Source organism: Malurus melanocephalus, unplaced genomic scaffold (genome assembly GCF_030028575.1).
Source record: "Malurus melanocephalus ecotype Western Australia unplaced genomic scaffold, MMel_1.1 scaffold_115, whole genome shotgun sequence".
NCBI lineage: Eukaryota > Metazoa > Chordata > Aves > Passeriformes > Maluridae > Malurus > Malurus melanocephalus.
In genome coordinates this window covers 796069-823235 of record NW_026623347.1, presented here as the reverse complement: position 1 = coordinate 823235, position 27167 = coordinate 796069, and the positions used below count along the sequence as shown (strand labels likewise).

At 51.4% G+C, this 27167-nt stretch overlaps 1 protein-coding gene across 4 annotated transcripts in view; it reads right to left on the bottom strand.

Moving 5' to 3' along the window:
• Positions 1 to 27167, bottom strand: part of TNRC18 (trinucleotide repeat containing 18) — a 53647-nt gene that overhangs the window by 13662 nt on the left and 12818 nt on the right. For 2 of the 4 annotated variants that reach the window (XM_057369815.1, XM_057369817.1), the window contains exons 2-15: positions 23318 to 23443; positions 21124 to 22926; positions 17950 to 18052; positions 17368 to 17573; positions 17039 to 17185; positions 16345 to 16529; positions 15156 to 15579; positions 13705 to 14655; positions 12883 to 13058; positions 12111 to 12247; positions 11519 to 11647; positions 9540 to 9714; positions 8150 to 8513; positions 5935 to 6237 (exon numbers count right to left, since the gene is read on the bottom strand). In XM_057369815.1, the coding sequence (XP_057225798.1) occupies positions 5935 to 6237; positions 8150 to 8513; positions 9540 to 9714; positions 11519 to 11647; positions 12111 to 12247; positions 12883 to 13058; positions 13705 to 14655; positions 15156 to 15579; positions 16345 to 16529; positions 17039 to 17185; positions 17368 to 17573; positions 17950 to 18052; positions 21124 to 22926; positions 23318 to 23443 (5229 nt within the window). The remainder of the gene's footprint in view (positions 1 to 5934; positions 6238 to 8149; positions 8514 to 9539; positions 9715 to 11518; positions 11648 to 12110; positions 12248 to 12882; positions 13059 to 13704; positions 14656 to 15155; positions 15580 to 16344; positions 16530 to 17038; positions 17186 to 17367; positions 17574 to 17949; positions 18053 to 21123; positions 22927 to 23317; positions 23444 to 27167) is intronic. The other 2 variants (XM_057369818.1, XM_057369816.1) reach the window with 2 other exon arrangements.

Sequence of the window (27167 nt, the reverse complement as noted above, 5' to 3'; positions counted from 1 at the left end):
TTTAACTGCAAAAAGTGGGTCTGGAGAAGATATTTCATTTCTCTTGAAATTGAGGGCTTAAGTAGGATCATTGAGGCTGCTGGAAAATTTCCACCACTAGCAGGAGCCCTGTTCTGAGCCCACTCCCCAGCTCCTACCAGCCGCTATCCCTGCGTCTGAAATCCAGCCAAATGAGAAACCAGATCCCTTCAAAATGAGCTGGAATGAACATGAAAATCCTTTTCTTTTCACATATGCCCTCTGGGATAGATAAAAACGTCCTCAACACTTGGTTGCTCAGGGAAAAAAAAAATACAATAACACAAGTGTTATTTTTCCATGATATTAGAAAGAACAGGAATATCAGAAAACAATGTTCTCATCCTTGTATTTTATCAACTGAGGTAACTGGCAGCTTTTTTTGCTTCTTTTTTTTTTGTTTAACATGGATGGCTTATCTCTGTAGCATACATCTGATAGTCACAGAATACTAATTTTTAACTGCATAAAAATCCCTTCCCCATTTCAATTGCTCAGGCTGGTTCCTTGTGATATAAAAATGCTACTAAACCTACAGTCCTGCAGTCAATACCAAGAAATCCACAGCCCTGTTCACTCCTTGCATAAAAACCACATAAAAAAAAAATCCACAGCAAATTGGGATCAGATTCCTTCCTCTACCAGAAAACGGGGCACAACTGCTGTTTTTATATCACATTTTGCCAAAAAGAAAACAAATCCAGATGAACTTTATTCTGAGACGTGAAAACCACCTGCCTGAAAAGCAGCAAAACTAAGCCTGAGTTCAACGACACACTGTGGGGTAGCAAGACCTTCTCCACACATCACATCTAGCTCTGAAATTCAGCAATTTTCAACAAAAACATGGGGGGAAAAGAGGAAAAAAATCAACCTGTACAGTCTGGAGAACTGGCTGAGAGAAGAGTGGATCAGTGAGCAGCTGGGAAGGAAAATGGGGGGGAAAAAAGGGTGAAAGTTTGTAGGAAAATCCCTTCATGAGCAGTTCAGCCCCACTGGCTCAGCCACATTGACTGCCCAGCAGCACCTTCCCTTCAGCACTCAAAGGCTACATGTGCAATGGCAAAAAGGTGCCCAGAAGCTGCAGAATTTAAGCAGCACTCAGGTAAAACAGATTTAAAAGCCAGGATGGCAGTGGCTATTCCTCACAGTACAGAAAATACATGACACAATGAGGCACCTGGAGGTTACTGCAACCTCCTGCTCACACACAGCGTCACACCACGGAAAGACAACTGAAGACAGTCCCTTGTCGGCATTTTTACCACAACACTCATATTTTTATCTGCAGGAGATACAATTTCCAGCCTGAAAATAACCCCATTTTAACACATTCACAGCACAGACCTATCCTCCTCCACCTCTCATGGCAAGGATAGATCTTGCTAACCCCACTCCACATGCACCACAAAATCCCTGCTCCTCTTCCTTCTGATTTTCCAAGGGACAAAAAGTAACAAATGAAGCAAAAAGACATTTGGGACTCTGCTCTAAACCCACATGCTTCTAAACTGAGTCCCCAGACTTCTGGCCATGGTGGCAAGTAAGCTGCTGGTGCTCTCTGTCCATCTGCACGGCTCCTTGCAGAGACTCGTGGTGTCTGTTTTTAATGGCAAGCAGGAATTTTACTCCTACTGTACCCAAACTATGTGTGGGTTTAAAATTAACTATGCACAGATGCCTCTGCACAATTGAAGCCTCAATGTTTTTTTTTGTCCTGAAAATGCAATTTTTAGCTAGCAACGGGRATAAAGACATCTAAAAAATATATTTTTTTCCTTTCAACAGCAATTCTGTTAACACTGAGCAAACGTGAGGGGAAAAAATGCTCTAAGTTAAAAGTACTTTTTTTAATTGACATTTTTAAGAGCATGTATATGTGTGTATATACCAACACATGCAACCACACGTGTAYACACAACTCCATAGCCAAAACAAACAATGCACTCGTATTTAAATGCTACTGATGCCAGATAAACTGGAGCCAAAGTTTTGGGTTTTTTTTATTTTTACCTGCATTGAATTAAAACCCAAACCCAGTTAAAAACACTACATTTTCTCATTGTTTTTAACAGCTAAACTGCCACGGTATTTTACTGTAGGAGAGCAGTAAATGAAGATTTGTTAATGATGAACAGAAAATGGTTAAGCAATTTGGTTTTTAGAGACTGATGTATGCAACAAGACGAGTTGAGGAGGGTTGTGAAGAGGAAAGGTTGGGGAAGGGAGGGAGCAAAAACACACACTTAAAACAGTMATTTCACATTGTAAAAATAAATAGCATGATTTTCTCATAACACAAAGCAAGCCTACAGCATACAAAGCAGGCTAAGTACAGGCAGACTTTAGACAGCTACTGGGTCATTAACATCTGATTTCTGGGATCTGTCCAAATTCAGGAGGTTACNTTTTTTTTTTTTTTTTTTTACCCAAATAAGCCAATTCTCATCATTGGAAGATTTTCCCCCACCCATATGTGCTGTGCTGTTGACTCCAGAAATGCTTATGAAAAATTTAAAAACATTACAACTATCACATGGGAATGATTGTATAAGGAACTGGTTATCCCTTGCTGCTTTTTTTTTTTTTTAATTGGGGTAAAATTATCTTCCAAGTCAGGCAAAAGAGAACAGGGAAAAAGGCACTAAATTTTTAAGAAAAACAGAGTGTGGAGGAAGAGAACCTACAGGTCTTTGGTTTCAGAAAGCTCAAGGAATTACCTACCCTGGTGGGCTTTAACCCACATTAGCAGTTTCCTCTCCAAGGTCACTGGATWAAAAAACACAAGCCTTGCCCCTTATCAGAATGGCAACGTGATGTTTGGTCTGTAAGAAAGCAGCATGTCCCCCCTCATCTATCTCAAACCAGATGACAGAAACCAGGTCTTCCTGCAGCTAATCCCACCTCTGACACAGATCCTGCAGGGCCAGGGCCAGGCAAYATCCCTGACAGGGGAACATTTCTGCACCATGGTCCAGAAACCTTTCAGGTTTGCATCTCGGACCCATCTGCAAATCCTTCCACTRGCAGGGCCAAGCCATCCTCCAAAATCAGTTCTGCAAACAGTGAAGCATTTCTGGAGTCCTCAAACACACACACACATGTGCAAACCTTCCACGTGAGACTCTCCATGGACAGAGGAAAGTCGAAAGCAGACAGCAATCATCTTCAAAATTAAAATAACCAAGAGAATGCAAAAAGCTACGTGTCATTATTCATGGAGGCAACATCGAAACGTCTGAGGCTGACAGATGACATAAAGAAAAGTTATTTTGCCTACCTACATAACAATGGTCAAGGTTCAGGTTCATGGCTAGTGACCCTCGCTGAGAAGTGTCTGCCCTACCACCAGCCAACCACTTTGCTTCTTTAGTGCAGCGTGAGAGCAAATGCAAGAGACCGACACAGACATTCAAAGCATCATGGATAGGGGCAGGGGTGAAAGGGTTGGTCAAGCAGCTGCAAGGAGAAAGCGAGCACTTCTAGAAAAGCTGAGGTTATTAATCGGTTTAGTATTCAGGGAAAGCCATTAGAAACCCTATTACCCAAATATCCCTTCAAGAAATGCTTCTGACAAAAAAAAAAAAAAAAAAAATTAAAAAAAAATTCATTTGCAGGAAAAAAAACCCAAATTGCAACCAGTAATCCCTTCCCCGCCTCCCTCTCCATACCCACCTCCCACCCCAGGGGGTTTTGCATCTTTGGTTTCCCCACCATTAAGTGACACCCCAGAGGGATTTACAATKCATTTCCCCATTTGTTCCAGATTCCCCAACCTCCTCCCATATCCCTTCCCCTCCCCAGATTTTATCCCATAAAACTGGGATTTTTGAGGGATTTTTTTTTTTTTTATAAAGCAGACAGGTTACTTGAAAAATAGWCAAAGGGACAAGTTACCTCTCTGCTTACCTGGAGCAAAACCAAAAAGCAAACCCAAAACCCCCTCAAGAACTTAGCACCTAAAAGGGATTGATATCCTCAAAATTTCCAACAGCAGCAAAACAAAAGATGCAGGAAGGAACAGGGAAGGGAAGAATGGAAGTTAACGCAGACTCTTCATGGAAATGTGGCAATCTCAGCCTTACATAAAATCCACTATCCCCACAACTTTTAGGGTACTCTAAAGAACAATTTGTAATTTTTTCTTGACACATACGTTTCTCTTTTGGGTTTTCTTTGAAATGTATTCGTGGGTCCAGCCCAGAGCCACATCAAACCAAATCAACATTCTGTATCTTTATGCCATGTTTGATTTTTTTTTTGGTTTTTTTCAGCTTAAATTATCTTTCTTTGGAGGTTGGGTTCAGAGGGAAGAAAAACCAAACAGGTGCATGGAGGAAATTAACATCAAAAAACTCAGAAAAGAAAAAAAAACCCAAAACAAAAGGCAAACTATCCAGGCCCATTTTTCAATTAACAGCCCTGAGCAGTGTAAAACACTAAAAGGCTTTTGCTGGGCTAACATCCAGCTCTGCCATGTAACTTAGATAACAACTGGGGATGCTCTTGCTTTGCATTCAGCCCAGCCGAGCTACTTTCTTTTGGGAGCTGAGGGCTCATTAAAATGACCTTTCCCCATGATTATTATTTAATGAGTGCGCTCTAAAACAGAAACCCCTTGTGTCTCTGGAGGAAAAGTCTCAAGTAATCTCTTTTCCCACTGAAGTACTAATGACAGGCTGACAATAAAAAAAAAAGAAAAAAAAAAGCTGCAAGAAAAAAAATTAGGGTGAGGGAGGGAAACTGCAGAGTCAAATTTAATGCAGTAATTGCCACATCCTTGAACACTGTGGGTTATGTCTGGGCATCTGAAAAAAAAAATCCTACCACCCAAAAAGAGACACAAGAACTTGACAAATAGGTTTTAAAAAATTAARAAGAAAATTTTCTGGCTGTTAAATACACCCTGCAGCGGCAACAAGGAGCGAGTGCCTTCATGTTTTATGTGCCTSCCTAGAGAGACTCTAACAAGAAACAAACTGAAAAAGATAAAACCAAAAACGGGTGAACAAAATAAAACTTAAATTAAAGGGGTTGAGGAGAAGGAGGGATGCAAAGGCTTTATCTGGACAAAGGCAGCAGGGATATTTGAATAATAGAGAGTACCCCAGACTAGGTTAATTCCAGTTCTACTGATGGGGAGTGGGAGCAGGAAGGGGATGCAGAGCAGGATGGAGTGAAGCRGCAACCTAATCGCCTGATAAGAGACACAGCAAGAGAGACAAGGTACACAGGTTTAGTTAAAAATGAACTCGGTATGTTTAATAAAGCTTGGTAAACCAAATCGCAGTACAAACATCAAGTCACACGGCCACACAACAGTACCCCGGTAATAAAAGAAAAAAAAGAAAAAAAAAAAGGGTGGGAAAGAAAAGAAAAAACAGGGGGGAAGAAAAAGAAAACAGGAGGAAAAAAGAGGGAGGAGAAAAAAAGAGGGGGAAAAGGAAAAAGGAGGGGAAAAAAGAAAAAAGGGGGAAAAGGAGGAAAAAAGGAAAGTAATTTCAAAAGCTCCTTTCAAACCCTGACATGGCTCATGCCAAAATAAAATAATAATAATTAAAATAATAACAGTAATAATAATAATATAATGGTGGTGGTGGCAGCAAGGAAGGAAGCTGAGGTTAAAACTGAAGGGAGGAAGGGAACAGGAAAGCAAGGAGAGGTGGACACTAAAACCCAGTCRATATAAAAGCTCTAAAAGAGCCAGCCAGTAAAAATATCACAACGATACAGGTACAAAAAGGATTAAAAATAACCGTGGGGTGATAAAGCAGGCTACGCTGCCAAGGACAAAGATGGCCGCCCTGGCTCCGACCATCAAAATGGCTGACCCCGGCCCGCCAGGCCCCTCGCCCCCGCCCCGCTCCCACACGGGCACCGCTGCCTTTGGGGGTGCGTTTGCTATAGATTAATAACCTTGATCGAACGAGTCCTCCGAGGAGTCGCTGAAGGAAGATCCCGCCTCGGCCTCCCTCAGCAGCAGGCAGAATGGCTGCTTCCGCCCCGCCGCCGCCGCCACCTTGGGTCTCAGCGGCCGCCCGGCCACCACGGCGCTGCGCGGGGCCACCCTGGGGCCGCCGGCCGCCCGGCCGCCCTTCCTGGCCGTCGAGCTGTACAGGCCAGGCGGACGCGGCTTGGCGGCAGATGGGGGCTGCGCCGGCCACTCGTCCCTCAGGGATCCCTCYTCCTCCTCCTCCTCCTCCKMSTCCGAGTCCGTATCTGTGGTCAGAGCGGGTGGGAAGAGCGTTACAACAGCGAGCAGGGCTCAGGGCTTTGGGGGGCTCGGGTATTGCCATTGTCCAGCCCTGCCCAGTGCTCCGTCACAAGCCTCGCACTCAACAAACACAGAAATTCACATTTCCTTCTTTCCATCGCTAATGGATACTCTGCACCTCCTGTCCTCCCTAAGACAAGGACACGCCATCAGCTCCACACCATTACAGACATTGCGGCATCACTCCCCAACTCTACTGGGTTGTGGGAGAGGAAGGCACGAAGGATGGCAAGTTTAGGAGGCCCAAATCTCAAACATGCTAATTTGGACGTCTAACTTCTCTTAAAATCTGTGGGAGTAAGATACTCATCACACCTTTTGTATCTATGCCCAAAGTTTTCAGGACTCCAGGCAGAAAATCCTGATGTCAGGAAGCAGAAGGACTTGGCGCCAGTCCCCSTTCTCCTCCACATGAGCAGCCCACCAGTCATGGAAGGTGCTGCCATATGCTCGACCTGCCTCCCCAAATTCACACACCTGAGTGACCAAGTGACAGGCTCAGGCCCTTCCCTTGAACCTGCACACAGCTGAAAAACCAAATCTGAGCCATTTCCTCAGTCCYAACAATCCTGAGCTGACACCTGAGTAACAAAGGGGCACACTCCTRCACCTGGAGACTCACTGGACAGAGGTCAGACAGAAGCTCTCTTAGGTCTGGGAGGGAGTTTTTGCTCATGAAACCACAGAACCAAGTGCAAGGGCACTGTAAAAGCKCMTTCTGCCATGAGCCAAGGCTTTTAKCTCCAGCATCAGCCCATCCTTCCTCTTCCCATTAGCTCCAGAGCTCCCAGTTTAGGGAACACGTGTCTGTCCTTAGGGGTGAAGCAGATTGAAGCACAGAACGGCTGGACAGTGTGTACAGCAAATAAGCCAAAGGCTGTGTTCAAGTCCAGCGGACACAATGGCTCCTATTTCGCCACATAAATGGCTAATTTCATGCCAAACATTTGTTCCACTGGAGGGTCACTAGCTCATCTTCCCCATTAGTGAAATTTCTAAACTAGTGTTGCACCAAGAGATGTATTTGTTATGCATACAAACACCCCATAAAGGTTTTAACATGGTTTTAAATAGCTGCAAGCAAAGGGAAAGATGCGTGTGCAAGTGAGCTGAGACCATTACACCACGGTCTCAGACCATAAACTCTGCCCCAATGTCTGCCTGAACTGTTAAAGACTCTCCTATGTTTGGTTCTGCCATTTTCCCAACACTGTCTGCAATTCAGATTTTAAATTCTGTAACAGGGGTCAGTTGCTGGAACAGTCACCTCAGGCACTCTCTGGGTTCAGAAGTGACAATCACCACACCGATGTGGGGTGGGGACAAACACTGATGAGACAGATGGGAAGGCTGAGCACAGCCAGCCAGGAACCAAGCCATGACACCGAAGGGCAGGAGGATGCTCAGGAACATCAGTGTCCCTGGCAGACTTTTCCTTTCCAACAGATTCCATGGCTGAATCCTAAAGCCAAGCCCACTGAACTCAACARGGGCTTCAAAAGTCAAGCCCCTCCTAGAGAAGAGGCTCCACATGCTCATCTGACAGGCAGGAGAGCGTCTGCTCCCACCAAAAGCAAAAACATGGGTTAACTTCCTTTTTGAAGCATTTTTCCCCACTGATGATGAAYACAACACAGGTCAGGAAGAGACACATTTATCCTGGCTACCCCTTGGCCAGCAATTTGAGCAGACAGCYCACGCTGACCCCAAAGATGCAGCAGCATTCAGTGGGAGGAGAAAGTCACTTYCCACTCATGAGCAAAACCAGACCCYATCTGCAAGACCCCTTTCAACAGGCCAGAAACCCCTACCACAACCCCTTCTACAGATAGAAGAAATAAATTAGAGGGCACTTACTATAGGAGTAGCTGCTAACTTCAGATATTGCTGGTGAGTGGGAAACCTTGAGCTGATTTTTGACTTTTAACCCCACCTCCATCTTCTTCATCTTGGCAGTCACTTTGTTTTTACCTTCCTTGGTGGTTTTCAATGACAAGCCCAGGTTCTTGGCCAGGCTCTTCTTCTCCTCCTTGCTCGGCAGAGCCTCGTGGGMTGGGAGGTACCTGCTACCACCTCCACCGGTTTTGAGCTTTCCCCCAGAGCTGTCAGCAAACTTGAAGGGGGATTTGAGCTTGTCTTGTTTGGTGAGAGACAGGGCTTTGTCCAGCTTGCTGGCCAGCTGCTCCTGATCTGATGGCACCTTCTTCTTTTTGAGCTTTAACTGCCGAGGTGAAAGGAAGAGACAAGGTGAACACAGAGCAGGTACCATGGCAGACCTGAAGGATTTTACTATGCATGTAATTAATAAAGCCTCAAGGGGATAGTCTTAGCCCCAGTTGCCATAACCCACCTTGGTTGTAGGGAGGAAGAAGAGGAAGATGTCAGCAAACAGTACGGTTTTATTCTTACTGAGCACTATAAAATTGCAAKATTAACTTAGAAAAACTGAATGTTCTTCCAAAAAAAATATGTTCGCAGAACAACATGCTTTGGAGTTCTTTTTCCTCTCCACCTTCTGGTTTTTAGSGTATGTTTGGGTTGGTTTTACAAGCTTTTCTCTAAATCACAAGGATTAAAAATCTTCTTTACCCACTACCCAGCCAAAAAAATATGGATTTCCACATAATCAACCAGCTCCAGAGGCTGGGATGCCAAAAAAACCCAAATGCCTCTCAGCATGAGCATCAGCACCACTGCACTACAGCCAGAGCTGTTACATTCTTTCCCATATTTTCTTGCTTCTTGAAAAAAGCAAATATATTTTACATGTGCTACAGCCAGATAACAGCAGCTCTAACTCAGTACTTTGCCTGCATGCATTTTGGATTTMATCAGCAGCTTAAAGCTCCAGTAAATATCTCATTGCCTCAACAGGAGCAGAGGCAAACCCTGCATTTGAAATAGCAAGGTTGTGCTCCCATTCCTCCCTTGCTTTGGGAGGCCCATTCCCCTGTGCTCTCCCACCAGGCAGAGGGGTGAGACAAACCCTGCCCTGGATTCAGAGCCAGTGCAGCACTGAATGCTCTGCCTGGCTCCAGGAACTTCACTCTGCTGCCAACCAAAGGGGTTCAACCTCTGTAAAACAACGTCAGCCCCTCCACTGCMCACAATCCTCTCATGAGGAGCCTCTAAACCCCGTGAACTGAAAGCAGGCAGTGAAAGATCAAGAGTCCAATCCAACACCAGCAAAGCAGGACAGAGAAGGGCTTTTGGCCCGTGGCTCCATGYTCCCCACGAGGGCACTGACCTCATTTGAGAAGCTGGGAGCAGCATCGTGCTCTTCCCAGCTCGGGTTCCTCCCTTTCATCTTGCCACTGCTGCTCTCCACATCCTCGTCCTCCTCCGGGAGGGCCCCTTTGTGCCTCTTCTTCATGCCCTCACCAGTCTCAGAGTCTTCAGAGAGCAACAAGGACTTGCTCAGTCTGCAAGCCAAGCACAGGATGGGTCAAGGTGGGAGGGCTTTCCTCCCTGTGATCCCCACCAAGCTCAAGAGAGAGGTTAAATGCCTCCTAGGACAGTGGGGATCCTCAGCGGGAAGCAACAGCGGTTCAGACAAGGTTTTCCACCAAACTGGAGGGCCAAGGAGCCCTTTGTGCACACTCCTGGCCACCAGGACAGATGAGGGTGCCTGAAATCAGGTCTCTMAGAGGAAGTGCTTGGTGTCTTGGTAACAGCCACCAAAAAGTGCCTGATTTGGTACAGAGCAGCAACAGGAAGGACTGACAGCTGAGTTGGCCCTTTAGGTCTTTTTCCACCTCTACTTCCGTGGGCTCTGTAGGTGCAGAGGGAGACTCCTGAGGCCCAGGGAGAAGACTCACTGCCCAGACACTTGATTAGGTTGCTCAGGTACCAGTAAAGAGGTGGCAAGGAACTGCAATGTGGGGTGACAGCAAGGAACAAAGGCACTGCAAGGACTGGYTCACTCCAGACCCCAAGCCTGGCCCCTTCTGAAAGGCATTTGTGATCTGTCACTGGACTTGCTTTGGGATTTGGGGGGAAAGGAGAGGGTAAATAAATAAGAAAATAAAATAAAAAATAAAGTAGGTGAGACTATAAGCACATCTTTCCCAGCTCCCCAGCCATCTCCAGTAACTATCTGACGGATCACCAATCAGCACCTCAAGATTCTTATCAAGCTTCCATTTCCAGCTCTCATATGCTGCCTCCTTCACACTAAGCCCGCTGCTCAGACCACCACCACAAAGCCACTGACACAGGGCAGCCTCCTCAGCTTCCAGGCATTTCCCCTCCCCTCTATCTCCTCTGCTGACCTGCACAGACAGCTAAACCAACACCTCAGGTGCTGGACTCTGGCTGAGGGTCCAGCTCCATCTCCCACAGCAGCCTGCTCCAGCATTCCTGTGATGCAGGGACGTGCACACTCAACACCGCCACGCACCCACACATGCACAACTCCAGGCACCTCCGGATGCCTCCAGCCTGTCCAGCCACCCAAACATGAAGAGCAACAACAGAGCCACCGAGAAGACAGATTTTCAGAAGCGTTGGTCAGTGGGAGCTGGGCACCTGAGTCTGATTTGCAGTCTTGAAAAGGAGATTTGCAAAAATATGGAGGATGCAGGAAGGCAGCTTGGGAATGCCTTCCCATTGGAGAGGCCATCTATGGTAGATGGTCAACAGTGGTGAGCTCCAGGCATCCAAACAGGAGCAGATGGACTTGCAAAAGAGAAAAAAGCAGAGCAGAGAATGATCCAGATGCTTGAAAGAGAGAGGTCAGGCGAAACCAACTCCCACTGATTCAGGGAATAGAGAWGAAGACAGAAGAAACAGCAGAACGATCCAACAAAGTCGATAACCTGGACCAACCCTGTCCTTCCCGTTTTTGACACCAACATCCCTGTGACTGGCTGTACAACACCCGCTTGCACCACCTTCTCTCCTGAAAACACACAAGGACACACTCCCTGACTCCAAAAACTCCAAAAGCTCACCTACAGCTCCCTGCTGGCCATCTCACCTCACAGCTGCCCAACTCCACCTGTCCTACSTGCACCCAGCACCAGACACACGCTCCACCTGCGGGAGGGAGGACACTGGCACTGCATTCCCACCCTAAGGATACACTGACACTAAAGGCACGCATTTCCACCACTGCACCAGCCTGCCAAACAACGAGCCCCCACTGCATCCGAGATGCTCTCCCCAAGTCAGACCCTGGCGCAGMGACCCTGCCGTGTTCCCGTCTTCCCCAAATTCCAGCCTTACTTTCCACTCTTGCTGTCACTCTTCCCTCTCTCCTTAATGGGTGACAGAGCGCTTGATCCAAGTTTCCTCTTCCTGGGCCTTCCAGGGCCTCTTCTYGCCAAGCTTCTACTTTTCTCGTCATGCTTTTCCCTTTAAAAAAACCACACGCTTCACTGTTAACCAAGGCAACAAAAAAAAAAAAAAAGCAAAGGAAACAAAAAAAAAAGCAAAAGCAAATTTTGCAACCAAAAAGCAAAACAAACAGGGAAAAAATAAAGAAAATAAATCCAGAAAGAAGAAAAAGGGAAAATAATTAAAAGAAAGCAAGCAAGAACGGGAGCCAACCCAGAACCTTCGCCTGCTACCRAACTGCTAAACTGAGCTGCTGAAGCCAAGGTTGTCTCTAACACAGTCTCCCAGCTGCAGTCACCAGTTACCAGGCTGTCGTGTCACATAGCCTAGGAGTGTGCTGTGCAAAGCTCTGGCAGGATGTACCAGGAGAACAGGAGAGGAGGCAGGGAGGGATGGAGGGCAGTTTTCTCTCCCAGGCCGAGAGGCAGTGGAAGTGCCCAGCTGGAAGAAAACAAGACCAGGTGAGCAGCCTGTGACTTACTCGGAGTCCCTGCGGCGCTGCAGCTTCACCAGCTCCCGCTGCTTCTCCTTGTAGCGCCGCTGCAGCTCTGCCAGCCTCATCCTGTAGTCCAGCTCCATGGCATCCATGTTCTCGATGGCTGATTTGATGGAGTACATCTGGGGTGGGGAGGAGAGAGAGGGTCAGGACACGGCCAGGGGGCGCAGAGACCTCCTGTCCACCAGCACAGCTCCAGAGTGGTACCCAAGAAAGCCAGCAAAGCAAAGATGTTCTGTGGCTTATGCACAGGATGGCACCAGCCTTGAGGAACTGCAAACCCAGGAAAGAACCTGCAGGATAAAATGCTCTTTTACCTTGTTCAAAAAGACAGATTAAAATATATCCTATCTTAGAATACTTGTTGTTTATAAAATAATTGGTCAGTCTCCTCCATTGGGAAGAGTCAGCAAATTCAAAAAGAACAAGGCAAAAACCCTCTTGCCACTATCCCTTATTTATCTTCCAGCCAAAACAGTAACACACAAGTTCCTCTGGCTTCATATTTAAACACAACTTCCAGGGCTGCCGAGGGTCTTGCTGAACTTTGATTCACAAACAAGAAAAGAACCGAAATTGCAGCCCACTGACACTGTGCAGCCAGGAATGTGACATGAGGGAAGTGTCAGCTCATTCTGCTGAATGCAGAGGGGCAGCACGGGCCAGCAAGAGCCCCCAAACTGGGGCTGGGACAGTGAAGTTGTGCGAGTGGATGCACTGGGGCTTTCCAGGCTCAKCCACACTAACAGCTACTTACTGGCTCATCTTTCTTCTGCATCCAGCTGTACTTTTTGTTGGGATTCAGCTCTCGAGGCAGCCGGATGGTTTTCAGACTTTCCATAAAGGGGGTGGAAAGTACTTCCATGAGCATGTGGGTGCTGGCAGCCAGCAAGCTCTCCAGGGTTGGCCGGACAGGGAAACTCTCTGGACCTGCTGGGAAGGACAGAAAAAAAGTTATRCAAGTTCTGCTTCCAAGACTGCTTCTCCAAGAGGCACAAGGAGGGGCTGATGGCCCATTTTGGAGCATGGTTGCTCAAAGAGCACCCCAAACACCCTTGGTCCCCATTTGACATCTCCTGTTGTACTCAGCTATGGTGTAACTGGCAGTTCCCAYCACTTCTCACCTCAGGAAGTTACTGGAAGGTGAGATTCTTTTCAGGACCTGCCAAACTCTTGGAAAGCATCATCTGGAGCTACTGGGGCCCCTGGTGCCAAACCCCAGCAGACTGTGGACTCAGTGCCTGCCAGAAGGGTGTTACCCTGGCAGCTCTCGGCAACTGGGGCTCCGTTTCCTCCACACATACCACAAACTGTCTAGACATGGCGAGGGCCTTTGGAAGGGAGAGCAGTACAAAAGCCACACGTAGCCCAGCCTGCTGCAACAAAAACCCTGCTCCAACCCCATCTGAAGTACCAGCCACTCCTACAACTCAGGCCAACGTTCTCGTGCTGTCTGGGTGATGCTGCAAGAAATCCGAGCTGCGATTCTGCTCCTCTGCCCACATGGAGAGCACGGGGACCATATGCTGAGAGACCCATCATGGCTCAAAGTTGACCAGATTCCACACTCACAACTTACTCTGCATTTCTTGCTTCCGTTTCTCCAGCTCCATCTCTGCAATTTCACTCAGCAAAGTGATCCCTTGCAGGAAGGAGTGTTCCAGGCTCTGGTCAGTTAACACCTCCACCTTCATCTGAGGTGGAGTGACAGTGGTGGTAGTCAACAAGGAACAAGCCTGAGGCATTTCTGTAGCAGCCACCAAAGCATTCATGCCAGCCAGGGGGTCACCCGGCTTGATGTCCAGATCTGGGATTTGGCAAGTGATTGCCTCTTCTGTGTAGGAAGGGATCTCTGGCCCCTGCTCCTCCTCCTCAGGAGGCAGGCTGGGAAACTCCCTGGCCCGGGGCACATCAGCACTCTGCAGCTCCATGGCTACCGAGGCCTCCTCCCGCTGGGGCGTCAAGTCCATCTCCGGTGGCTCGCTCTCCGCATGCACGAGCAAACCGTCGTAGTCCATGTGCATGGAGCACGTTTCTGCTCCATTCCCGCCCTCTGCCTCAGCCTCTGCTTCTGCAGGACAGGCCACAACCTGGTAAGGAGGTGGGCAGCTCTGGAGGTCTTCCTGGTCCTGCTCCATAGCACCCAGGGCTTCGCCTTGATGCAACAGGATATTGCAATTGTCCACGTTCTGCACCGGGACGGCTGCAGAGGTGCTGATGTTCAGAGTCCCCATGTCCTGCTCACAGATGCCTTCTTGGCTTTCCTCCATCTGCACCTCTGATTTCACCCTCTCTTCCAAGGATTCYTCTTCTGCTGCTGCTGCTTGGATGGGCTCTAGGATTTTGGACGGAGACAGGTGGATGGGCTTGACCTCTGAGGAAAGCTCCATGTGCTCAGAGCCTTCAGCAGGCAGCGGGACATCAGGAGCCAGGCCATCCGCATCTGATGCTGCGGGGGGCTGCAGGAGGTAGGGATAGTGTCTTCCAAAGGAGGGAGGCAGGGACTGGAATGGATATCCAGGGGGGATCTCTGCAAGATAACAGAAAGGACAGGCTGTGTAATGGCTGGGTCTCCAAAGAACCTTCTCTTCCCCTAAGGCATGGACCYGGCTCCCTTTGCTTCCATCATCTCTGGTCTCTTCCTGTTCTCAAGCAATAGCTGCTTTGGGTACCTCACTCCTGACCAAGCTGCCGCAGGCAGCAGCACCCCAGAGGTCTCTTCTGCACCTTTCCAGAACTTTCCTGCAATTGCAGAGAGATTTGCCCCTTGCATCCTCTCCCACTAGGACTCCAGCCCTGGAGGAACCAACCCAGGCTCAGCCCAAGGAAAGAAGAGAGCCTACAGCCCCAGGCACCACAGCATCAATCCCAATCCATCACACCATCCCTCCTCCTTTCCCTCTTGCCTGCCTTTTTTGAGGAGCTGTGTGGTTTTCCCTASGGGAAGGGACAGAAGCAGGAAAGAGCTGAGGAGAAAAAGGGAGGCAGGCACAAACACAAYGGGACTCTGCCAAAGCAGGGCTCTCTTACCTGGGAACAAGGCCTGATATGGACCAGCAGCCTCTTTTTCCAGCTCCAGGTCTTTCTTCTCCACGGTCTCAGGTGCCTCTTCCTTTGGAGGGATGGCAGGGGCAGGGGGTGGAGAGGCAGGGGGYGGGCTGGAAGGATGGGAGCTGGGGGTGGCGGGGTAGGAGTAGGCTGGCTGCGAAGGTGGCTCCTCCATCTTTTGGATCACCTCAGCTTTGAGCACAGACACGGGTGAGGCTCTGGGAGAGAGGGGAGGTGGACTCACAGCCTTGCTGTAGGACGTGGAGGCGCTGGGAGACAGYACAGGTGGTTTTCGGTGCACCAGTCCCGGGGCAGAGGAGGAAAGGCCTGATTTGGCAYTGTCCAGGCTCCGTTTTGTCACCTTCTCTTCCATATCCACACGCTGCTCGTTTGCCTTCAATCTCTCCTGTGACAAGAACAGAGCAAAACTCAGCACAACATCTGGAAGGTGACACTGCCCTACCACCATCAAGCAAGATTAAACATGGCCTTACCAAATATATACATAATAAAAAACTCATTCCTCAGTGCAAGACCATTTGAAGACCAATCTGACTGAGGGTGGACATTRATCTACATCAGCTTCTTTACAAATTCCCAGCTCCAGGAATCATGAGAAAGATGCCTCAGCTTTCACTTGTGTCCAAAGCAAACCATTTCTGTTTCCAAGCCTCCAGYCTAGCAAGCCTATGTGTAAATAAGTCTGAAAACCAGAGGGCCACTATAAAAATGAATGGGTGTAAAGCACCCAAATGAAAACTCGTGACTTCCAAAACCTTTTCATGAATGTGAGCTATCTCCAGGAGACATTGTGACTGCTGCAAGTCCTGCAGCTGCTCTTCAGAGCTGCTCAGGAGGTTTGTTTGGAGGTGCCCAGGGATGAAACCACTCAGCTATACACAGACATCCCTAGGGAAGGAATCCAGGTCACGCTGTTGCTGGGGAGCTCTCCTGACAGCACTGCTCAGTGGCTCTACGCCAAACCCCTCCAAAAGCCACTCTAACTGCAGGATACACCGAATGCTTCATATCCCAGGGACCAGGGCAGAAGCACTCAATGCATCCATACCCTTGAGACACACTTGCCACTCAGGCACAGCTGCATTTTCTCCCCAGACACTCCAACTTCAGGCTCGTTTCACGCCCAAAAAATAAGTTCTTGAAAACATACCACCAGCTGGGCACTCCTCTGCAGCTCCATGGCGTGGGCTGCTTGCTGCTGCAGGATGTAGAGCTCGTGCTGCCGCAGCAGCTGCTGATGGGACAGGAGCTGGAGCTGGTGAGCGTGCTGGAGGGAGCTCCTGGTTGGGGGGTACATAGCAGGCCACAGAGGGGGTGCCCGGTCCATCAGCTCTGCTGTGGAATGAGCAGAGATGCAGTCAGGGAGACAGCAGGGTAAGGAGGGATAAAGGATTCAGGATCACTCAGGGCAATGGGGTCTACAGTCCCAGAAGGTGGGGGATGCCAAACACTGGGTCATGCAGAAATGCAAGCAGAAATCGGAGGGGAAAGCGTGCTGTGTTCTCCTCTGCAGCCCAAATCCCACCACCCTGTGCCCTAGGGCCACTGATTTTCTCTGCTCTCCAGGCACCTTTGGTTTGACTGTCCATGGCTGAGCCCATGAACAGATTGTCCTAACCAAGAACACAAACTCTCTGCAGGGTCCTCCAGGGGATGAAGAGCCACTGCTAAAGATTACATTCTTCCATCTCCCAGACACACCTAATGAGAGGCTCGCTCACAGCCACCCTACAGCTATGGCTGCTGTCCCCACAGGTATGTACACCCCTCACTGACCCTCACCAAAGCCTGTTTTCCCCACAGCTGTCAAAGAATGGTCCTCAGGGACATGCTCACATCCTTACCAAAGTGTGGCAAGTGCTCACTGGGGATCACAACAAGCTGYCCTGACTGTGGGTCTCTGGCAAACTGGTAGGCAGAAGGGAGAGCTCCCCCCATGGCAGGGGGGAAGCCTGGAGTCATGCCCTGGTGCAGGGAAGGGTGACCAAGTCCTGGAAGAAAAAACACCAAAGTCACAACTCAGGGGATGCAGGCAGCTTCTACCCWCCCGAGAAAGTCACCTACTGCTCTGAAATGCCTCCTTCCCTTTTCCCAGCTCATCAAACAGCCTCACTGGGCTGTAGCAACACTTTTCACTGGATATCATCAGTGTGGACACCCCCAGGGCACTCACCATAGGGATGGCCAGCCAGCCACATGGAGGGGCTCCCTGTCCTGGGGAGCCAGGGRTGTGCTGCCAAGTGTGAAGCCGGGTCTGCAGACCAGCGCCCGGAGCCCGCCAGGGCTGGGCCTCCTGTCACCATCAGGTTGGAGTTCAAACCATTCGTGGCACAGCTGGACGGGTGTATTCGGGCAAAATCTGCCAGCTCCTTGCTTTCTCTGGGGATGGAGGAGAAAAGACAGAGTGAGAGAGGGTCTGAGTGATGGAGGACCATGGGAGTATGGACCAGCCTGCAGAATGAGCATCTGCAAACCAGGGTCAGTCTGTCAAAGGGAACTGTGAAGGAGGTGTCACATCTAGAATAAAACATCCCATCTCTCCATCCCTTTGGAGCAGGCAGGGATATGCAGCTGTCTATTAGGATTGCTCTGCTGAGGATTCAGGATCTGCCTAAAGTCCCATATGCACAGTTCAGCACCCCACTTTGCACCAGCAAATCTGTGMCAGCACCTACACCAGGATGGATGCAATCCTGTCTCCAGGCTGTCCCTGAGCTCAGCTTGTGACACTTTGCCATCTCCCTCCATCCCTCACCTGAGCAGCTTCTCCTGATCCCGCTCCAAGCGCCCTGCCAGGAGGTGGCTGTCCCGGTGGCGGCTCCTCTCGTCCCCACAGTCATCTTCAGAGCGTCCGTGCCCTAAGAGATAACCCAGCACCATCAGACAGGAGGAAAGGTCTGGAAAAAGCGGTCCCCTCTCATCTGGGAATGGAGAAGCAGCATCTGGGAGCCAGTATACACAAACACCAGTGTCCTYAAGGATGGGTTCAAATCCTGAAAGRTCAGGCAAGGCTCTCCGTGTSATCAAGATATTCTCACWAAAGCAATATACTCCAGGCAGCATGCAAGTGCACATGTTCTGAGGTTCATGTCCCTAAGATACCAAGGCACTACTTGCCAGGCCAGGTTGGTCTCCAGGACAGCACAGCCACCAGCCTGGGAGCAACAGGACCTAAGGAATCAATGTGCTGAAGGACAGTGGCATATTTCCCATCCCAAAAAGAGCCGAGATGCAGCTAAATTCTGCATCAAACCACACAGTCCTGCTTAGCACATCTCAGGAAGGGGAAGRATTTTATCCCTGCACCTTCTGAAGCACGCTGTGATCTTGTAAACCAAGCTGGGAGCACTGGGAATGCTCCRAATCCCTGCCCTTCTGCAACAGGCAGAAGCAACAATACAGACCCTCACAAAACCAGCGCGCTCCACTCTGCAATTCAACCCATTAGCAGGAATCTGCATCYCCCCGAGACACGCAACAAGAAAGGGTCTGATGAGGCAGGGACACATATGGTAGATGAGGGCAGGAATCCAAAAAGGGGGGCTGGATGTTTGGCTGGAGAAACCACTTGTCCACAATCAGAACAGCTCTTGAAAATACAGCCTGGCACTGCAGCAGCTGCATCTGYGAGAGGTTAGGAGGCACCTTCACAGGAGTGAGCAGCACAGCCTYGCTTCCCTCTGCCAGGACCAGGTATTGGAGCCCTTTATCCAAGGTTTTCACCCCAGCTGCCTGATTTTAAGCTTGTTTTTCCCTATTTTTTTCCCTAGCTTCTTTCTTGTGTACTCATTTTTCACACAATTCCTTGTTGCCCCTCTCCACACTGTGCTCTGGTGATAATATTCCACTCCCAAACCCCAGCTCTGCTTGCAGCAAGCGCCCAATCTAGCAGAATTGCACCCCAGCAGCCCTTCCCAGGGCCCTCACTCTCCCATCTGGATATGGTTTGGCACACAGGAAAGCATCTCGGAACATCAAGTCTATTCTGCTGACAGGCAGTCTTTTCAAGGAGAGCTCTAGTGTGTATTTCCACAGACCTGGACAGCCCATGGGTTTTTTGCTGTCAAGTGTCCAATTCCCTCAGCTTTTACTGTCAGAAGGAATCCAGGAACAAGACAACATCTCTCCCAGCTCCTTTCCCCAAGGCTCCTTCTATGGGCTCCAGGCAGAAAACAAAGATGCTTTAAAACCTGGCACACAGTTCTCCCTCTCCTGAAGGACTTTCCAGGGTCACCACATCACCCTCACAGCCTGCCAGGACACCACGTGCAGTGGCTGTCCCCAACCAGCCCCTCCTCCACGCACTGAATGGTGCCCCACASAGCCTTCACTGCTCACTTTTACTACCCAACCTCCAAGGCATGAAGCTCACAAATCCCGCTGAAGCCCAAACATCCTCTGCTGCATCTCTGCCAGCATTCCCTTTCCACACCCTAGCCTGGGTTTTCCCCCTTTGGAGCTCGTTTTCCTATTTCTTTTCCCCAATCAATGCCCAGCTGTCTTTTGGTGTCAGTAATATGGAGCAAGMCCTTGGAGAGCTCAAAACCTCCCTCCCTTCCTTAGCATAAAGCAAGCTGAGCCCTAGCCTCAGACTTTCATCAGAAACGCGTTATTTTGTTATTTTATCATCGCTTCTCCCTCTCCYATCGACACTCCTCATGCTCCATTATTTCTAGACGAGTTTATCATCTTTTTTTCACYCCCATCCAAACACACACACTGAAGGATGTCTAACTCCCGCCCAACCTCCATCCCACCAACAGGACAGTCCCTTTTCTGGACAGAACGATGATTGTCCAGACAGTGAATGATCATTCTGTCTATATATATGAACATGACGCACGGACTGCATAGAAAAATTCAATCAGATATGCATGGAGGAAAGGCTTAGGTCCGTTCCCTTGACAACCAATGCCCGGTACTAAATACTTGCATTTTACTTGCCAAATACTACAGATTAGCCAACTAAAGCCTGCTTTCTCCTTCTTAAAAGGTCTAAACATTCAAGCACCGTCCACTCAGCGCAAGCAAGCTAATGTTATTAGACGAATATCTCCTGGCACACAAAGGGGGGGCAGCATTTGGGGGGCGAGAGGAGGAGAAAAGCAGTCTTGTTTTCTGTCTGAAAGCCAACTGCATCACTTAGCAACGAGCCCAGAGGCCTGCCAGAATTCAACCCTTGTTTGCAGCCTTTTAGTTCGGCTCAGTAAATTACATTTAACGCAAGCTGGGAGCGTCTGGGACGATTGAACGGCTGAACAAACAGCTCCCTGTGCTGCCCACGAGGGCCTCGGCCGGCTCCCGCCTGGCTGTGGGGAGGGCACTGGGAGGCGATGGGAATGGGGAGAGAGGGGCTGCTGCCTGAGGGGAAACGCTTCTCGCCACTGAGGTTTGGGAGAGGGGGGCAAAGGCAGAAAAATGGGGAAGGCAAGGGCTAAAAATGGAAAGCCAACGGTTGCTCGCCAGCCGCTCGCTTTGGCAGCGCTCCTTGGCACAGMAGAGCCCCGTGCCGGGCAGCCCCACGGCGTTATCTCACTGCTCGAGCCAAGCAGGGAACCAAAATCTCCCTGGTGCCATCCCTCCTCCTGCCAGCACCACGGCTTAAATCAAAACCATGAGATTACAGCACCRGCACAAAGGTGGTTCGAGAGGTTTCTCTGTCACTGCCTTTGCTAACGGATCAAGCTCGTGGAGCGGGATTGTCCCCAAAGGTGGGCAGAGGGGATGGAAGCAGGGACAGGGGACTGACTACCTCTCGCACAGGGGGTCTTGCTTCCCACTGTGGTTTACATGTCCTTGACTGGCAAAGGAGTCAAAGGCAGCTGAAGATGTCAAACTCAGTTCATGGCACGCAGSCTGCACTGGTGGCTGCTCTTCCCAGGGAACAGATCTTCCCGGGAAGCCCTAATTCAATCCCGAGGGAACCTACCTTTGATGCTGCTGAGAGACAGTGAGCGATCCCGGTCGGCCAAGCTGGGCCCCAGCTTGCTGCTGCTGCTGCTGCTGCTGTCCTTCTGCCGGGCCACAGCCACAGCGATGCCCACAGGCAAGTGCCTCACCTCCACCTCGCCCTGGGAGCCGATGCTCTCGCGCCCAAAGGATTTGGCACTCTCAGGTCTCTCGGGGTCCCTCTTTAGCTGCTTYGCTGGCTGCTGCAGCAGCAGCTGCTGCACCTTGGAGGCTCCCAGCTGTGCAGAGTCCAACTTGACGTTGCCCAAACCCCCGAAGGGGCTCTTCTTGCCRCAGCTCTGCCGGGACGCCGTCTCCTTGGCGAAGCTGCCGCTGTATTTGATGAGGCTCTGCATGGCCGAGCCTTCTCCATGCGAGGCAGGGTGCAGGACATCGGCGGCGCCCCGCGAGCCCACCACCGAGGAGCGCGGCAAACCGCTGGGGTCAAGGTAGACCTTCTTGGCTTCCTCCTCCACCCGGCTGACGTGGTTGTGCTGCGCAGCCAGCACTGCCATCTGCGTGGTGGCAAAGTTGCCCATCTCAAAGGGCTTCCACTTCTGCTCCGGCGCTTTCAGCTGACCGTGGTCCAGGTGCTGCCGGGAAGAGTCCAAAGTGCCATAGACCTTTGCTGCTTCTTTGGAGCTGGATCGCTGGAAGCGGTCCCGCTCGCAGGGGCGATGCTCTGCCTCCGGACTTGGCTTCAGCAAATCCTTGGAGGCCAGGAACTCCCTGCTCTCCGGAGAGCACAGCCCCGGCCGGTTGAGGAAGGGCTCTGAAGTGACCTGTCTCTTCAGTGCCATGGAGTTCGTCCTGATCACCGAACCCTTCTCTCGCAGAACCTCCATCCTTTTGGCTTCACTGTGACAAGAAAAGTCCTGGGAYAAGAGCGTGCGGGAGCCATCTGCAAGGCACCGCTCCGTGGGCGACTGCAGCACCCCCACCTTGCCGAGGTCCTTGTCCTTCCCCTTGTTGTCGCGGGCCTGCGAGGCGATTTGGATGGGCCCGCTCCTCTCGTCGTAGGCTTCGACCGAAGGCACGAAGGTGGGGGCGATGACTTTGTGCTCCCTCCCCAGCTCCTTGGCCGGCGGGAAGATGGTGTACATGCTGGAATGGACGGGCTGCGGAGGGAATGTTGTGGCCGGCGTCATCTTCCCCGTCTGCGAGGCGTGTGGGGATGGACAGCTACAGGAGACGTGCAAAGCGCCCACGGAGGGCAGGAGGGGCTCCCCCCGCTTTAGCCGCTCCGCGTGGGCGTGCACAGAAGGCCTCATGTTCTCGTCGTGCCGAGCGGGATCCTTGGCACAGCGGTCCTGCTCGGCGCCCAGGACCTTCAGCATGGGGTCCCCGCCGCCGTTGCAGTTGCTGAGGGAAGAGCTCTGCAGCGGGTTCTTGGATTTGGGTTCCCCACTGCCTGCGCCCCTATTTGGCATGTGTTCGGCCAGGAATGGAGAGAGACGCTCGCCAACCTTCACCGCCTTCTCCACCACGCTCACTTTCCGGTCGCTGTCRGGCTTGGTGTCCTGTGTGAGGTCGACCACGCTGCGGGGTCGGGGCTCCTCTTTCGGCTTGCTCTCCTTCTTGGCAAAGGGCAGGGACAGATCGCTCCGGCACGCCCGCTCCTTCCCACCGGGGTCTTTCAGGCCTTCTTTCGAGCTCTTGTGCAGCTGCCCAAGGTCCTTTTCCCGGAGCAAAGTGCTCGATGTGTGGCTGCCCACAGTCCTTGAGAGGGGAGGCTGCGGGTGCAAAGCGGACTGGCCTGCATGGCTGGACAGGTAGAATCCATCTGCAGAGTAAAAGCAACCAAAATGATCACAGGCCTCCAAGCCCTTCAGTCCTACACAGAGACCAAGCAAACCACGAAGGAAGGGGATTCAAGGATGTCTCAGGCAGGAAGGCCCAGGGCAGAGGGGACCGAGCAGATTCCTGCATATGGGATGCAGGACAGCCTTGTCTCTGATGCCCTTCAAGAAAGGACCTGGCCAGCTCTCATACACCACAGCCACATCCAAAATCTTGGTACTGCTCAGCTCAGGAAATATCCCTGGATGATCACCCAAAGGAGCTCCTGCTCTTCAGCCCCAACATTCCAGCACCCAGCAGCCAAACCAGCCCAAAGGACAGGGTGAGTACCCAGAGGTGATGGGTGGGAAGGGCACACAGGGTCCCAGACTCACCTTTCTGTGACTCAAAGAGGCTGTGCTGTCCCAGCTGGGCCAGGAGCGGACTGCCAGCACTGGGAGGTTCGAGGTGGCTCAGGGGAATGTACGATGGGTAGAGACCGTTAGGCAGATGGGAAAAGCCTGCAGAAAATGGGAAACAGAAGAGGGAAACATGTTTTATCCCAAGCAGCACGCTGCCTTGGAACAAGCCCCGCAGGAGCACAGACTGTTGGGGCTGCCGGTCCCTCACACGCCAGGAGCGGCGGCAGGGACACACGTGGTGACACACAGCACACACAGCCCAGGGCAGGGACCGCTGCTCGGGGACCCCACTTTGGGTACTGACCCCACACTGCAGGACCCCCAGCCCTCCCTGGGCACCTCTGCAGGGCTCCAACTCTGCAGCACACGGAGCGTGCTGCTTCCTGAGCAGAGCCTGACACCTGAAGGCTCAATGACCTCCTGGCTGATAAGCTGGTTTATCACAAGTACAGCGACCTGTGAGTGAGGACACTCCCCAACAYGCTTCCAGAGCTCTGATAAGACCTTCTTGCCAGCACAGCTTTGCTAACACAGCTCGTCCTCACTACAAGTGCCCAGCACCGRGGACAGGCTTTGGGAAAGCATGAGAGCATCCTCACAAAAAGCACAGTTTCATGTATCCAAACCCAGCATCTTATCCCAGAGGAAGGCAAAACAGAGAATAAAGTGTGACAAGCATCCACAAGCTGATATGAAAGCTGCATGTACCCAAGACACTGCTGCCAGTGGTCTGATATCCTGGACACCGGGGACCAGCAACACCCTCACGTAAATCGTCCTCATCAGCGTTTCCTCAGTGAGTATAATCACCATAATAGTGGTAATAACACACASTGCTGGCTACAGGCAGCAATTCCTCTCCAACACTGCCACCAAACGACACCCGTGCAACACTACAAACCCAGCCCTCCGCCAGAACCAGCATCCCAGTCCGTGCCATAATTTAGAAACTGAGTAAAAGCCATCAGGAGAATCTAAAGGAGCCAATCAAGCCTCTCTGCAACCCTCCTCCCTTCCCCTCAACCTCCATTAGCAACCAATACCCTCAAAATTCAACGATCCCACCGAAAGCAACCAGGCAACAAGTYTGTCAAGAGTCCAGCATCCAACTGGCTCAAAACAACATCACACCAAAACCCAAGGGGAGACAGAGAAGTTCAGTCCCCGAAGCTGCACGTGCAGCACCATCTGCGAGAGCTAGTCAATATTTCACATTATTTAGACAGGCAGGATCTCTTTGGCGTACATGTTTGCATCCCGGCATATGTGCCTCACCGACGCGGTGCTCCGCACAGCTCCTGGCCCGCATCCATCGCCCGACAGATCCCAGCGGCATCACCCGCACACGCCAAGCCTCCAGCAGCACGGCCAGGGCAGCTGCTGTGCCCGTGCCCTTCAACACTGAGCCCGTTCCCAGCAGGTAAAGCCTGTTGTTTAACCCTGAGTTACGTGCTGTTTAACCCTGAGCACCGCGCTGCAAAGGCACTGAGCATGCACACACTTTCATGCCTCTGGTTGGTAACCCCAAAACCACCACACCGAAGCATTTCCAAGCACCTTTTCTTACTCCAAAGCTGGAGAGAAACTCGGTAGAACTCAGGAGCACTCACCCAGGCTTAGCTATGAGCGGCTCCACTCCACGGCGTGTTTGCCTTGGCCATGTCACCGTCACCACGCCGGCACGCCTGGGCTGGCAACGAGCCAGCATCTGGAGCAGGAGCAGCACATTTCCCAGGGAACACGAGTCCCATCTGGCAGAGCACATGGTTGCAGCATGGCAAACCCCCTGGAGCACCCCATGCCACACCAGCCCGGAGGCTCTGGCCACAGACATCCCCACGTGAGCCCTTTTTCCCAGCCAGACGTCAATCCCAGCTGCAGCTGCTCCAGCAGGTGGGAACACCGGCACAGGGATCRTGGTGAGACACATTCCATGCTGCACACACCACTGTGCACAGATGCCCATGGCATGTCCCCACTTGCCACCTGCAGAGCTCYAGGGAAGTGACACACTCCTGCACTGCCATCCAGCACGGGGACACCCGCACACAGCTTAAGCTACTGGTACCCAAAGAGGCATTTCGGTACCAGTAACATCCCTGGTCCTACTAGGGCAGCTCCCTGCTTGTGGCATCATATCCTGCCCAGGGATAACACAGGCTCAGAAAGCTCTGGGGCTTCCCAGRTCACACTCTGATACAGCAAGCCAGCCCCAGCTTGGATTTGCAGGAGTAGGAGGAGGAGAGGGAAGTGTCCAAGCCGGGAGCAGGTTCAGATGGACAGGTTGAGAATCCTGCAGGGCAGTGTCCCCACGCCAGCTGGGAAACAGTAACAGAACTGAGCTGATGCCACCAGCCAAGCCCCAAAGGCACACCACACCAGGCAGCTCTTTCCAGTGAATCCCCAAAGTCCACAGCAGCAGCGCTGCTCCTCGGAAAGGCATAAGCCCAGCACAGGAGCTCRAAGCACATTCCAAAGCTTTGCAGGTAGAGAAACTGAGGCACGGGCAGGTGCAATGTCTTAGGGCATCATGCAGCTGACCAGCAGCAAAACAAGAGAAGCCCTTGAACCCCAGCCTCAGGTCTACAACTGACACTGTTTTCCCTTGCAAAATGCCTGGAGAAGCTTCCTAGGCTGTATTTACCTGGCTTGTTCCCTGCCAGGAACCAGAGCTGGAGCACGGAGAAAGAATCCGAACCACAGCTTTCCTGGGGATGAACYCAATGCAAATCCAACCTCGAGGCACTGCCAGAGTATCCCTTCCTCTGTACAGCCTCCAGCAGCCTCGCTGATGGGCTGGCATAAGGCTCGCACACAGCCCAAAACCTGCTGCCCCGGTGCCCTGGGCAGGAGCTGGAGGTGAAGCTGCCGCTCCGTGTGCTGAGGAGCTGCGCTCACAGGAGGCGGCCGCGGGTGAGCCGCTCCTGCCTTGGATCTCCGTGCCAGGAAGCGATGCCAAGGGGAGAAACTCTACCGCAGTGAGCAACGCACAGCTCACCCCAACCATGGGCCTCTGCCAGGAGAAAGGGAGGGGAAAAGGGGAAACCACAACCATCTCCATCTGCCCGGGGCCAGAGTGTTTGCTGAACCAGCACAAGATCCGCTTTGCCCAGGGACACGCCGACAGGTCCCGGCAGGCTGAGCCACGCTCCTCCAGCCGATTGCTTGCCCAGAGGCGGTCTGGCATCACAGCACAGGCGGGGAGGTGAGAGCTGGCAACACTGCCAAGCCCAGGCTGGCTGTGCCCCCCTTCCTTGCCAAGTTACACCACGCCAAACACGCGTGTGCCCATTAGCTCGGCCTCTGACCGCCTGGGAAAAGCACCACCAACACTTACGTCCATGCCAGCATGGACACACGTGATCCAAAGCACTGAGGATAAAAGGGTTTAGGGCACAGAGACCATCCCTCAAACCTTATCCCTATAGCCAGCAGCCAAAATACAACCCCTGTGATGCTCCAGTTGCTGCAGTGGTTGAGCACACCTGTCCTCCTCCTTYCCGGCTCCAAGATTATAAAACATACCTGTTTTGCGCAATTGAGACATAAATCACTAAGGGCTGTTATTAGAGGAACTTGGCGGGTGCAGATGTGTCAGCCCACTTGAAAACATCTTCTTCATCTTTGCTCAGCTCTCCAAAACGGCACGGGTTCAGGGGAAGAGGTACGGCCTCGGGTGACTCACCACCGAGAGGGGATGTGACCGATGAGGAGATGAGATACCAGCGACCGCACAAACCACACACCAAACGTCTGGAGGACGGAGGTCGCGCTGGGGGAAGTGGGAGGGAAACAGACCCCACACTCTCAGCCTGCTTGGGGT